The sequence below is a fragment of the Vulpes lagopus genome, chromosome 8, assembly GCF_018345385.1.
Source record: "Vulpes lagopus strain Blue_001 chromosome 8, ASM1834538v1, whole genome shotgun sequence".
Classification (NCBI taxonomy): Eukaryota; Metazoa; Chordata; class Mammalia; order Carnivora; family Canidae; genus Vulpes; species Vulpes lagopus.
In genome coordinates, this window is record NC_054831.1 from 70,948,618 (window position 1) to 70,962,647 (window position 14,030).

The following is a 14,030-nucleotide window of genomic DNA, read 5'->3' on the forward strand; positions in this document are numbered from 1 at the left end:
CCGCGCCGCGGCGACCCTCGCGTCTCCTAGCAACGCGTGACGCCCGGCCCCGGCCCCGCCCCCTGCGAGCGGGCCCTAGTGCGCAGGTGCGAGGGTGGGCGGGGCGGCGAGCCCAGTGTGGAGCGTCGGAGTGGAAGCGGCGGTGGAGCCTCGTGGGGCGCTGAGCCCTAGGCGGGGGTAGCGAGCAGAATGTGTGATTTGCTTCCCCGGGACCAAGCGGAATTCCGTTGGTGATTTTGGTTCCTGATAGATACCTCCTGTCTGTCCCACCTCATTTTGTTGAAATGAAGTGGACCAAATCATGGGGTGGAGTTTAGAGCCTGACAATTAGTAAACCTACAGTAAACAACATCCCTAGCTTACAGGATTTTTCTCTATCATTACGTTTACGCGTGTATTTAAAATACTTACATTTAGGGGATCCCTGGGTGGCTCAGCGGTTTAGCGTTGCCTTCAGCCCAGGGCGTGATCCTGGAATCCCGGGATCGAGTCCCACGTCGGGCTCCCTGCATGGGGCCTGCTTCTCCCTCTGCCTGTGTCTCTGCCTCTCTCTCTCATGAATAAATAAGTAAAGTCTTTAAAAAAAATATAATTCAGATTGTGTCACTTCTCTGCTCACAGTCTTGCAAGGGCTCCCCATCTTACAGAATAAAAACTAACAAAACCCTCCCTGAGTTGCATACAATCTCGCTTCCCTTGCTCTGGAGCCCTGGATCACGCCACTCCTGGCTATTCCTGGCCCAGCTTCCACACTGAGGCCTGGGGTAGAGATTCTTCCCTCTGCCTGCCATGGTCTTGTTCCCTCCATTCCCATGACCCCCGGGGCTGACTTCCTCATCTTGGTCTTTGTTAATGTCTCAATTGCCCCGCTCCATCCCACTAGCTCACTCCTCCCACCATGCTCTCTATCCCCCTTCTTACCTTCTAGTGTTTCTTTTGTCCCACAGCACTTATCACCACCTATTATACTGTTTAAATCGCTTATTTCTTAATTTTATTATCTTCTGCGAGAATGTAATTTCCGTAAAGACAGTGATCTTGTTAACCAAATTTCTAGAATAGTACCTTGCGTACAGTAGGCACGAAAGCAATATGTTTCGATGACTATCTTTCGCCACCAAGGCCACTACGATGCTGGGGCCATCATGTCTAAAGCATGACCTTGGATTTGGATCTGTTTTCTATCTAGTTGTCACATGACTAGCATTTAGGGCAGTACCTAGCACTATATAAATGAGACATGATTTCCACTAGAATGTACACTCCATTGCCACATAGGTTTTTCTCTGCTTACTTGTTGCTGTATCATTAATGTCTAGAATTGTGTGTGGCACATAGTAGATGGTCAGGGACTGTTTGTTGAGTGAATAAATGAACACACATTATCACATTTTGGGGAATATTGGGGCAGCTTCCTATCTAGATGTCCCGCCCCAGGCTACCTGAGTGCTCTTTCAAACTTAAATCCAGTGGCTTGCAAACTTAAGCATCAATCAGAGTGCCCTGGAGAGTGTGTTAAAACAGGGGACTGCTGGACAGTTCTGATTCAGTAGGTCTGGGCTGCGGTAGGGATTTTGCATTTCTAACAGGGTCCCAAATACTGTTGGTGATGTTTTTCCAGGGCCCACACTTTGAGAAACACTGTTCTGATCTCACCTGTCACTGTCTTATTTCAAACCACCCAGCTTCTTGTTGTCACTCTGGTTAAAGTGTAAACTATTTGGGTTGGTGAATAAGCCATCATGGTCTGGTGCCTTAGCTGGGTTAGCCTTGACTTCCCCTATTAAGTCCCTATTATTTCATCCCTTTTGACTTTGGCTAAAAGGAGCTCTTTGCAGGGTGCAGACTGAAAAAAGAGCTCATTCCAGGGACTTCAGCCGTTCCTGGGCCTGGAAGTTGAACTCAAATTCACCTCTCTGCTATGTTTTGCCAATGGCCCCTTTCTCCTTGCAGAAGTGAGCTCTTCTGTTCGGTCTCTGCAATGCATTCTGAGCCCTGTGAAACTTCCTGCGTTTATTTATTTCCCTGAGCTCCTACTTCTGCCAGATAGTAAGGTCTTGTGCCAAGGCTGATTCCTTTATGTACCTCATGGTTCTAGCACGATGCCTGGCACTTAGTGGATGCCCAGGAAATAATAATAAAAGCTAATCTTTATTGAACACTTGCCATTTTCCAGGACTTTGGGTTGACTTTAGTTTTCTTAGTTGTATAATACCATTTTTTCATCAGTCAGAGGGTTAAGGGTAGGAGGTATGAAGAAGAGATATTGGTGTTGGAGAGGTGTATGAAACTAATGGCAAAATAAACACTATGATTTTTCAAAGCCACCTTCTGTTATGGGAGTTAGCCATACAGTGTCTTCTTCACTCTTCCAGAGAAGGGATATCCTTGCCAATCTTGTTCACTTTGTCCACACTCTCCCATACACTCTCCAAACATTTTGAAAACAAACCCATTGAGCTATAATTGAAATGTAATAACTAGCACATATTTAACAGCCTATAATTTGATAAGTTTTGACATGTGCATACACCTGTGAAATCATCACCACAATCAAGATAATGAACTTGTTTCCTGGGTCCCCAACCAACTACTGATTTGCTTTTGTCACCTTAGACCAGTTCACACTTTCCATAATTTTATATAAGCGGAATCATACAATATGATCTCAGACTTCCAGCTTCCAGAACTATGAGACAACTAAATTTCTTTATAAGTCACTCAGTCTTGTTACAGCAGCCCTAGCACACAGATACATACTTCAGAAAACATATATTATCTCATCATATACTTTCTAGTAGACACTTTATGTCCTTTATTCTAAAGAAATATAATACAGTAAATTTGTAACACATGTTTATTTAGATTGACAACAGTTTATAAGTGAAGAAAAATATATAATTATTTCCCAACAGACTTATACCTACCTCAATAACGAATTTTTTTGGTATTTAGCATACACTTGGTAGTGGTTTTCAGTCCTGTGAGACAGAATATATCAGGGACTTAGAAGTCTGAAGAGGTTGGGGTTGCGGAAAGATTCCCAAATGCAGGATGAGGAAAACAGCATAGTTGCTGTTGTTGGCTATATTTCAGTTTTCTTTACTAGCAGCCACAGGAGGAATTCTCTTGGGATTCAGTATCCAGAAAATTTGACTTCTGAAAAACCTGTTTTATTTGTGCCTGGAGGATGCATAAGGCTAGTAAGTCAATGTGGTTTCCTCTAGAAGAGCCAAATGATCGGCTCATGTGTTCCAACAGTGCATGTCTGTCTGGGCTATGCCTACCCAGCTTCATATTTCCTCACCTATCTTTCCTCCTTTATCTTATTTCCCTTTACTCTTTCATACTGTATCCATTGTGGAAGGAAAAGAGGATAAATAAGTGGGTAGATAAGCATATGAATATTACCTTTACCTGCCTTGCCAGGAGTTCAAAATCCTGTCAGAGGTTAACACCAGATTCTCCAGATCCCAGGAGATGTGCAGAATTTGTTGTTGATATAGACAGCTTAGCCCTCCTTTATTCTAAGACAAACCATTTTATACCAAATCAAAGGTGTTGGCAATCTGTTGTCTTCAAACGGATTGAAAATATACCTGAAGGTACACCACTGCAGGGTTTATTACAGTGTTATGCACAATGCAAGACCTCAAGAGTGTTTGAGTTATTTCTGATTATTAATATTGTGGTGTTTAAGGAGACTTATTGGGAAGATGTCCAATAAATACCACTTGGTGAATCTTAATACTTTAACAAACCTTTTCATAAAGTTACTTTGGTGGTTAAAAAACCCCAGCCCTTGGGCCAGGTGGCTGGCTCAGTCAGTGGAGCATGTGATTCTTGATCTCTGGGTTGTGAGTTCAATACCAATATTGGGCGTGGAGTTTGCTTAAGAAAAAAAAAAATCCTCCACCTTTCCCCTAAAACGTTTTTTGCTTTTCACCTACCACTTTCTTTTTCTTTTATACATCCTTCCAAACTTCCACAAATATAGTTCAAAAGGGCGGTGCTGGGGGATGGGGGCAACGTGGGCAGCTAAGCCGTCCTTGGGATCTTTACGTATCGACCCTAAGTTCATGCATCTGAATTGTGATCATCAGGGATCGTTTGTTTACTCAGCTTGTAGATCACAAATGGAAGCGGGGCCTGGCAGTTCCTTAACCTACCATGAGTCACGTACATTTTTTCCCCCTCATACAATCCTCTTGGTTACCCCCTAAGGTAGAAACCGGGAAGAGGAGGGGAGAAGAGAAGCTGAGCTCGGCTTTCAGGCTCTCAGTTGACAAGCAGGAGGTGCAAGCGAAGGTTTGCATCGCCCTTCCTGGCGTCCTGGGGTGGAGCACCTGCTGCAGGTGTTCCGTGTCCCTTCGCCACGCGGCTCCTGCACAGAAACGGGCACTGCGCACCGGACGCCCCCCGCGGTTTCCAGGCGAGGCGTCGGGCAGGAGTCACGCCCGCCGCGCCCGAGGCCCCGCAGCCCCGCAGCCCCGCAGCCCCCGAGGCCCCGCAGCCCCGCAGCCCCCGAGGCTCCGCAGGCCCGCAGCCCGCCGCTCGCACCGCCGAGCCACGCGGGTCTCCAGCCGCGGAGTCGCCCGCCCGCTCCTCGGCCCCGCCCCCCGGCCCCGCCCCTCCGCTGCACGGCTCTTCTGATTGGACGTGGCTGCGCCCGGCCGGCCAATGGCGCGGCGGCGGCAGGTTCCCGGAAGTGGCGGCGCGGCGCGGCGCGGCGCGGGGCAGACCCGAGCTTCCGCAGGCGGCGTGGGGAGCGAGCCGCGGCGGTCGGCCGGCGCTATGAGTTCCTTCAAGGGGCAGATGGCCGAGTACCCGGCCATCTCCATAGACCGCTTCGACAGGGAGAACCTGAAGGCCCGCGCCTACTTCCTGTCCCACTGCCACAAGGGTGAGTGGCCGCGGGGAAGCTGCGGGGGGCGGGGGGCCGGGGCCCACACTAGCAGGTGCGCGTGTCCCGGCCTGGCTCTGCAGCCTCTTCGCCTGCGCGACGGCGCAGAACTGAACACTTGGGCTCTTCTGGTCGCTCTCCTAGCAGCGCAGGTCGGGGGGCAGCGGGGACGCTCCCTTCCGCCTCCACGTCTTCGCTTCCCTGTTTGGGGGGCACCTGGGTGGCCCAGTGGTTGGGCGTCTGCCTTTGGCTCAGGCCGTGATCCCGGGGTCCTGGGGGCCTGCTTCTCCCTCTACCTACGTCTCTGCCCCTCTCTCAGTGCCTCTCATGAATAAATAAAATGCCTTTAAAAAAGGAGAAGAGGGCAGCCCAGGTGGCTCAGTGGTTTAGCGCCGCCGTCGGCCCAGGGCGTGACCCCAGGGTCCTGGGATCGAGTCCTGCGTCCGGCTCCCTGCGTGGAGCCTGCTTCTCCCTCTGCCTGTGTCTCTGCCTCTCCGTCTCCGTCTCTCTCTCTCTCTCTGTGTCTCATGAATAAATAAATAAAATTTTAAAAAAAGAAAAAGACAGGTTTCAGGTGCAGTTACGCCCTTACCTACCCCCCCCCCCCAATATTTATTATCAAGCAAGTGCATGGACACTCATTCAAGCATCCTCTCTGAAAGTTCTATGAAGCGCAAGCTCCCCCTCCTTGTTGATGTTCTGCCCACATCCAATGTAAAAGTTTTGTTTAAGGCAAGGCAACCAGAAGACTAAGATTTAGCAGCTGCACACAGTTAGGGCTTAAGCCTGAGTGGCCCCCCCACTGATGATAAGGGCTGGAGGGTCTCTAGGACATTATAGTCTGGGCAGCTCGGGTGGCTCAGCGGTTTAGCGCCACCTTCAGCCCAGGGTGTGATCCTGGGGACCCAGGCCTGCTTCTCCCTCTGCCTGCGTCTCTGCCTCTCTCTCTCTCTCTCTCTCTGTGTGTGTCTCTCTCGTGAATAAAATCTTTAAAACAAAAAACATTGGGGATCCCTGGTGGCTCAGCGGTTTAGCACCTGCCTTTGGCCCAGCGTGTGATCCTGGAGACCCGGGATCTAGTCCCGCACCAGGCTCCCTGCGTGGAGCCTGCTTCTCCCTCTGCCTGTGTCCCTGCCTCTCTCTGTCTCTCTCATGAATAAATAAATAAATAAAATCTTTAAAAAAAGAAATTCTGGCCCATCTCCAGAGCCAGAGGAGCCTCATGTTGCAACCGTTGTCCACGTTTAACCTCTAGGATACTGAAGTTACTGCTTTTAGGAAGTGCCTCTGCCTTCTTGCTCTGAGCTACAAATTCTCTCTCATTAATGAGCAAAGTCTGTACTTCCTCTCGATTTGCTAACTAGCACCGTGAGCCTGTTTGAGAGTCCGTTTTATTCTTCAGAATATGGTTTTTGTTTTTGTTTTGTTTTTCATTGTGAGTCTCCTGCTGGGCAAGGATACCTCTGTTTGACCTTTTGTCTTGAGCCTCAACTCGACATGTGCTAGCCATGACTGAAGTGTGGCTTAGGGGCTTGCCCTTCGTGTTTAGGAGTTGGGAGTTTGGAGAAAGAATCCGCCTGCAGGAATCTGAAATCATGATCATGAATTTATGCTTAAGCAAGAAACTGACTCCCTATCATTGAGCAATTTGTAACTGTTCCTCTTCTTTCATTACATGTGTGTTCACTCAAGGAAGATGTAAACTTATCAAGGCAAGAACTCAACTGCTTTCAGAAATTTCCCACATTGCTTACTGGGAGTGTTTAACCCTTTTGAGAAACAGATTTCTTTGGATGTGCTGTGGGCTGAATTGTGACCCCCCTACCCCCAATCACACTGAAGCTCTAAACTCCCTATGTGACTCTATTTGGTAATGGGGCTCTTAGGAAGTAATTACACGAGCTTATAAGGGCAAGGTCCTAATTTGTTAGGATTGGTGGCCTTGTAAAAAGAGGAATAGAGATTCCTCTCTCTCCACACACACAACCTGAAGAAGGACTGTGTGAGCATGCAGCAAGTGGCTGTCTGCAGGCCAGGAGGAGTCCCACCAGAAGCCAACCCTGGCACCTTGATCTTGGAAGTTAGCCTCCAGAACTGTGAGAAATTTCTGTTTTATAAGCCGCTCTGTCTACGATATTTTGTTACGTCAGGCTGAACAGACTAATACAGAATATCTGACAAAATCTGTGGACTCTTGGTAGAAAAAAAATTACATAAATGAGATAGAACATCTCATCCCATGGCCCACTCAGTCCTGTTTAGGAACCATCTGGAACCCAGTGCTATGCTCAGGGCAGGCTTTGCTAAACATCACAGCAAGGCCTGGAAGACAAGAGGGGACCTATGGCTTGAGGTAGCAGCCCAGGGGTGGAGAAGACCCCCTTAGAGGACAATTTACAGTGACTTAATCTGGTCTAGGGGGATCCCTGGGTGGCGCAGTGGTTTGGCGCCTGCCTTTGGCCCAGGGCGCGATCCTAGAGACGCAGGATCGAATCCCACATCGGGCTCCCGGTGCGTGGAGCCTGCTTCTCCCTCTGCCTGTGTCTCTGCCTCTCTCTCTCTCTCTCTCTCTCTCTCTGTGACTATCATAAATAAATAAAAATTAAAAAAAAATTAAAAAAAATCTGGTCTAGGAAAAGGAAAAAGCCCCTATAAAGGAGATGCTGGGTACAGTCCTCGCAGCACCAGGTAAATTGGCTCAAGTTCTCTTGGCTGGCAGGGGAGGGGGCTGGGGTGGTCCTGGGCCATCTTGATTATAGCAGCTACAGAGTGCTATCTGCTGATTTAGTTTGGGACTTGAAGCCAAGTCCTGATTGAGCCTCTTTTTGCCATGGCACAAATTCTTTGGAAAGTCCTGCCCTGGGATACCCCCCATGGGCCCTGAAAGCCTGGACCAGGGGTGATCTGAGGAGATTGACGCTCTGAGGGGACAGGTGCAGGTCTGGTCAAGGTCTGTGGTGGGGGATGTGCCTTGTTTTCTCTGGAGTTAAGGATCACCAGAGGGAAGTTGAGGCTGTGTGTGTCCGTGTGTGTCTGTGTGTGTGTGCGCGCGCGTGCGTTCATGCATGTGTGTGGTGGTGGTGGTAATTAGAATAATTAGGATTGGTTTAATTCAACTCAACTGAGGAGGTGTGGCCATTGCTGTCTAGTCCTTCCCATGCTGGAGATTCAGAATATATTAGAATTTACTGTGTTTTTAAAGGCCATCTCTGTACCTGTTCATTTGGAGGGCTGTGAAGTGGGCCTGTGTGGATGGAAATATCATACCTTCTCATGCTGGTCTAGGCCTGAACAAATTCTTAGAGTCTGTGGAAGCTAGCTCAAGTCTCCAGATGGACTGACTTAAGTGACTGGAACTGAATGGGTCACATGGAGTGGGGCATGACAGAGGGTTGGATAGAAATGAAAGAAGAACATAAAGGAAAGTGCTGGAAGTAGTTCTGAAATGAGGGTCTAGTCACTCATTCTTCTGTGGCTCCTCAGAGTGATTTAGACTCTCCTAAGATGGAGGGGATCATTGTCCTTCTATTTTTATTTTATTTTATTTTATTTTATTTTATTTTATTTATTTTATTTTATTTTATTTTTTATTTTATTTTATTATTTTTTTGATCATTGTCCTTTTAAATGATGGCCAGAGGTGGCCAGCTTTCAGTGGTTCCTGACCTGTTTTCAGATGCATCGTCACCTGCAGAAGAAAGAGCCAATAGTCCATAAGAATCTGTTCTCTTGGGGATCCCTGGGTGGCTCAGCAGTTTGGCGCCTGCCTTTGGCCCAGGGCACAATCCTGGAGTCCCGGGATCGAGTCCCACGTCAGGCTCCCGGCGTGGAGCCTGCTTCTTTCTTCTCCTGTGTCTCTGCCTCTCTCTCTATCATAAATAAATAAATAAATCTTAAAAAAAAAAAAAAAAAGAATCTGTTCTCTTATAAAAGAGAACCTCTTGGGATCCCTGGGTGGCGCAGCGGTTTAGCGCCTGCCTTTGGCCCAGGGCGCAATCCTGGAGACCCGGGATCAAATCCCACATCGGGCTCCCGGTGCATGGAGCCTGCTTCTCCCTCTGTCTATGTCTCTGCCTCTCTCTCTCTCTCTCTGTGACTATCATAAATAAATAAAAATTAAAAAAAAAAAAGAGAGAGAACCTCTTGGGGCACCTGGGGGGGCTCAGTTGGTTCAGTGTCCGACTCTTGGTTTCAGCTCAGATTTTGATCTCAGGGTCATGGGATCAAGCCCTGTGTTGGGCTCCCTGCTCAGTGGGGAGTCTGCTTCTCTCCTCCTCACCACCCTTGCACATGTGTGCACACACTCTCCTTCTCTCTAAAATAAATGCATTTTTAAAAAAGATTTTATTTATTTATTCATGAGAGACACACAGAGAGGCAGAGACACAGGCAGAGGGAGACGCAGGCTCCATGCATGGAGCTGGATGTGGGACTTGATCCTGGGGCTTTAGGACCACGCCATGGGCCGAAGTCAGGCTCCCAACCACTGAGCCACCCAGGTGTCCCTAAAATAAATAAATCTTTAAAAAAAAATGAACCTCTCATCTGTTTTCTCATAAAAATCAACTAATCTTATGTTCTCTTTCTCATAAAAGAACAGACAATTGTTTGCTTGGCCTAAGGAATCCTCTCAAAAAAAAAAAAAGTGCTTATGAATTTTTATTCTTTTGTTTTTAGATCACATGAAAGGATTAAGAGCTCCTGCCTTGAAAAGAAGGCTGGAATGCAGGTAATTTATTTTGCTACTTATTGGTGTGTGTGTTTTTAAGTAAACATTTTTATTGGGGTATAACTTCTACGCAGGAAAGTACATACAATGTATAAGGGTACAGTTGGATGAACTTTTACAGGTGAGCACATCTATAGAGCTTCCACGCAGATCAAGAAATAGAATAGGACCAGTGTCCCAGAGCAGAGCCCCGTCCCTCCCCCCAGTCAGTCCTCGTCTCCCAGAGGCAACCTGTACTTTAACTTGTTGTGGTTTAGCTTTGGCGGTTTGTGAACTTTGTGTACGTAGAATCATACAGTCTATTCAGTATGATTCTACTTCTCTTTCACTTAACATTATAATTGTGGGATTCCTCATGCTGTTGGGTGTAGCAATAGTGTGTTCATTTTCACGTGTATGTGTGGTTCTGTTGTGAAGAAAATCATGTTTTTGGATCTTAAAGCTAAACTGCAGTATTTTCCCACAGCCGTCCTTTGCCTCAGTGTCAATTCCAAATTCTCAAGATATATGTTGGATAGGGCCCTGCTCACTTCCTTTCCTTTCCTTTCCTTTCCTTTCCTTTCCTTTCCTTTCCTTTCCTTTCCTTTCCTTTCCTTTCCTTTCCTTTCCTTTCCTTTTTTAAGATTTTATTTATTTGAGAGAGAAAAAGAGAATGAGCAGGGGGAGGGGCAGAGGGAGAGGGAGAAGCAGGCTCCCCACTGAGCAGGGAGCCTGATATGGGGCTCCATCCCAGGACCCTGTGATCATGACTTGAGCTGAAGACAGATGCTTAACTGACTGTGCCACCTAGGCGCCCCAACTTTTTTTTCTTTTTAAAGATTTTATTTATTTGAGAGAGAGAAAGTTCACAGGTGGGGGTTGACTTTTTAACTTCTGAACCAATGGATGTTAGTCTTCTCTGCAAAGTGGTATCAGTAGTCCGTGTATCCTGGTAATACTAGCTGCGGTTAATCAAGTACTTATATATATGCCAGGCACTATGTATTTATCAGTTCTGCAGTTTTTCTGAGTGCCTGTGATGAGTCAGGCACTGTCTTGGATGTTGAGGATATAATAGTAACAACACAGATGAAAATCCCTGTCTTCTTGGAGCCAACATCCTCATCAGAGCCTCTTGATAATTTTTTGAAAAGATACCATTATTATTTCTATTTTGCAGATGAGGAAACTGAGGAACCAGAGAGATTAAATTAGTTGCCCAAGGTCATGCAGCCAGTAAGTGGCAGGACCAGGATTTCAACCAGGTCTGTCTGATTTTCGAGCTGGGTATTAGTTATCTGTTGCGTAACAAATTACGCCAAAACTTAGTGACTTAAATCAACTAATCTTATGTTCTCTTTCTCAGTTTCTGTGGGTCAGGAACTCTGACAGGGCGCAGTGGGAGTGGCTGGTTTCTGCCTGGCCCCATGGCATGCTGGGGCTGCCATTATCTGGAGGCTCATTCATTCAGTGTTTGACACTGAGGCTGAGAAGAATCAGGCAGTTGGGGCTTTCGAGCATCTCTGTTGCTGGAAAACTCTTCAGCATGGTGATTTCAAGGTAGCTGAACTTTTTAAATGGAGACTCAGGGTTTAAAAAGTATACGTCCCAAGGGAGAGCTAGCAGATAGCCATGTTGCCAGGAGACCTGGCCTCCAAAGTCCTGTGACCTTCCTTCATCACATTCTGTTGGTGGAGGCAGTTACAAAGACAGGCTGAAGGGGAGGTTAAAACAAAACCCGAGGGATTTCCATATCCATTTTGTAAACAGAGCATGTATGGTCAGGATATATATGAGTGTGGCCATCTTTGGAAGATATGGTCCACCACAGACTATATTCTTAACCTCTAAGCTTTGCTTTTGAATTTTTAAAGTTTATCATGAAATAAATTTTTGCTCACTAAAAAATCGAATAGGTGTAGATGAAGTAAAACACAGAAGTCTTCTGTTCCCCGCCCCTTTCTGTTCTGGAGAGGCAGCTTCGTACCTAATCATGTGCAAACATTTATGTATAAAAACTAAGAGTGATGGGGGACACTCTTTTGAGGAGGTCAGAGGGCCCAGTAGTTTCTCTCATCTGTTTCTTCCCCATTGTCCCTTTGCAGTCTTTTTTTTTTTTTTTAAGATTTTAAAGTAATCTCCCCACTGAATGTGGGGTTCGAACTTACAACCCCGAGATCCAGAGTTGCACACTCCACTGACTGAGCTGGCTAGGCGCCCCCCTCTTTGCGGTCTGATGGGACCTAGATAGTCACAGGTGGTGGCTTGTTGGGAACTGCTCTAACACTTTTTGGGCCAGCTGAGTGTCTGGATGACTTGAGATAACTGATAGATGATGAAACGTATTTTCTGGTCACCCAGATGGCTCCCCGTGGATTGTACTGACATAGCTTTTCTAAATTTCTTCCTTTCAGCTTGAAGGTTCACTTATACTGTTCACCTGTTACTAAAGAGTTGTTGTTAACCAGCCCGAGGTACAGATTTTGGGAGAAACGAATCGTAAGTTTTATTTTTTGAATGACACTAACTCTTCTTCTCAAGGGGGAATATTTTTCGAGGTAAACAAAGCTTTTGAATTATTCAAAGCCCAGTTCCTCCTACACTACATTTATCCACATTAATTACAATATTGATGTTTAGTCTTTGTAATTCATCAGTTTAGAGGAGGCAGACATTTTATTGTTGCCAATTTGTTTTTCTTGTTCCTTAACAGTTTGATCTCAGGTCTTAGTTTTGCTGGTTTAATCTCATTCACTCTTGCTAAGTTGCATTTTAATGCTTTATGGTGTAAAATATTTAACACCGTTGATAAATCCTTTTTTTAGGTCACAATGTAGCCTGGGAAGAATGAACACATCTTATGGGTTATGATAAAGGGATAACAACCGGAATAAAAATAGAGTGGACAACTTTGAATTTGACAGATTCAAAATTGTCCAACGGAAAGTAGATAGTAAAGGGGAGAAACAAAAGAATGGTGTATGGAAAATGTAAAGATGCCAGGAAAGGTTCTGTTATAGCAGTAATTACTATAAATATGGCTTTAATTTAACTTTTGCTCAAACTGTAATTTTTTCAGTTTAGGTTTAAAAAAAAAGAAGAAAAGAAAGCTCCATCAGTCTTAGTCTACAAGAGGCTTAGATAAAACAGAAGGAGAAATGCAGGTTGAAATGGAAAGAATAATCCAAAAAGGGAAAAGATGTACTAAACAGTTAGAAGCCAGAAATGCCAGAGTGGCAATTTTTGTATCATACAAAATAGAATCGAAGGCAAAAAGAGATCTTTGTTTCAAAGAGGATGTTATTTACTGTCAGAAGGAACAGTGGATGGGGAAGATAAGAATTTTAACGTCCAATTGACATACTGGCCTCAAACTGGATAAAACAGTAACTGATACCCGGTGCTTGATCAGAGAGAGAGGACGGCTGTGGGGGAAATACAGTTAGGGTTCACAATACAGATTAAACTTTAAGTAATTGTGGGAGCTGCCAGAGAAGTCTGAACAAGTGTCAGAGTCTGATGTTTGTCTACTGACAGCTTTCAACTCTCACATCCTCTTTCCACTAGTACCCCACATTTGGGCGGGCTAATAAAAAAAAGCCTACCCCTCCTTTGGCACTGACATGAAGTTCAAACTGCAAGCCCAGACATACCCCCTAACCACAATAAAAACCCAGGGCCACTTGCTCCTACTGTCTTCAGGCCATGAGAGCCACTTCCTCCCAGCTGGAGCACTGCTCTCCTGTCTCCGTAAAGTCCCACAGCATGAGAAATACGGGGTTTTCATAGCCTGTCAGTGTACGTGTGGCACGTTCAGCCTCGACCTCTGACAGTAACTTGGTGGGATCCATCCCCACTCCTCACAGTGACCCTACACACCAAGGCGTTAGTGTAACACGGCCCAGTGTTAGGCCTGACATTGGCCGTGGATCAGCCCAGCCTGCAGTCGGGAAGTGGAGCTGAGAAATGAAGAGCAGAGAAGAGCTGGGCTGGAGTCTACAAGGACAGACTGGAGCCCCTGTCTGTCTCTCACTCCTTCCAGCCTTGGTAGGTTCTGCACTCCTTGCCCAGGCCTTCAAGAAGCCGAAGGAGGATATGCAGCCACAGGTGGGATTGCTGCAGTCCTGCCCTGTGTCTGTGAGCTGAGCCAGCAGATAGACATCCATGAACTGGTGGAGTTTCTGGAGCTCTTCAGAGCATTAAGAAATGGCTGCTGGTTCACTTTGGCCGTCTGCATCTCACACAGATGTTTCTAGCGGCTAGCTCCAACCTGGAGGTGTATGCCGAAGGGACCTGTAGGACAGTTCCAGCTCGAGGAGTGGTGCAGTCCAAGGCCCCCTCACAGTCTCAGGGAGACTAGGCTGCTTGACAGGAGTAGCTGGAGTACTTCCCACACTGCTCAGAAGCTGAAAGAGGAAG

The 14,030-nt window shown here is 46.5% G+C and overlaps 1 protein-coding gene across 2 annotated transcripts in view; it reads left to right on the forward strand.

Moving 5' to 3' along the window:
- The first annotated feature begins 4,736 nt into the window (after window positions 1-4,736).
- Window positions 4,737-14,030, forward strand: part of DCLRE1C (DNA cross-link repair 1C) — a 36,931-nt gene continuing 27,637 nt past the window's right edge. The window contains exons 1-5 of one of the 2 annotated variants that reach the window (XM_041766533.1): window positions 4,814-4,903; window positions 9,581-9,632; window positions 10,792-10,876; window positions 10,978-11,171; window positions 12,026-12,110. In XM_041766533.1, coding sequence (XP_041622467.1) covers window positions 11,044-11,171; window positions 12,026-12,110 — 213 coding nt within the window. In that variant the 5' untranslated portion in view covers window positions 4,814-4,903; window positions 9,581-9,632; window positions 10,792-10,876; window positions 10,978-11,043. Of the gene's footprint in view, window positions 4,904-9,580; window positions 9,633-10,791; window positions 10,877-10,977; window positions 11,172-12,025; window positions 12,111-14,030 lie in introns of both variants that reach the window. The other variant, XM_041766531.1, reaches the window with a different exon arrangement.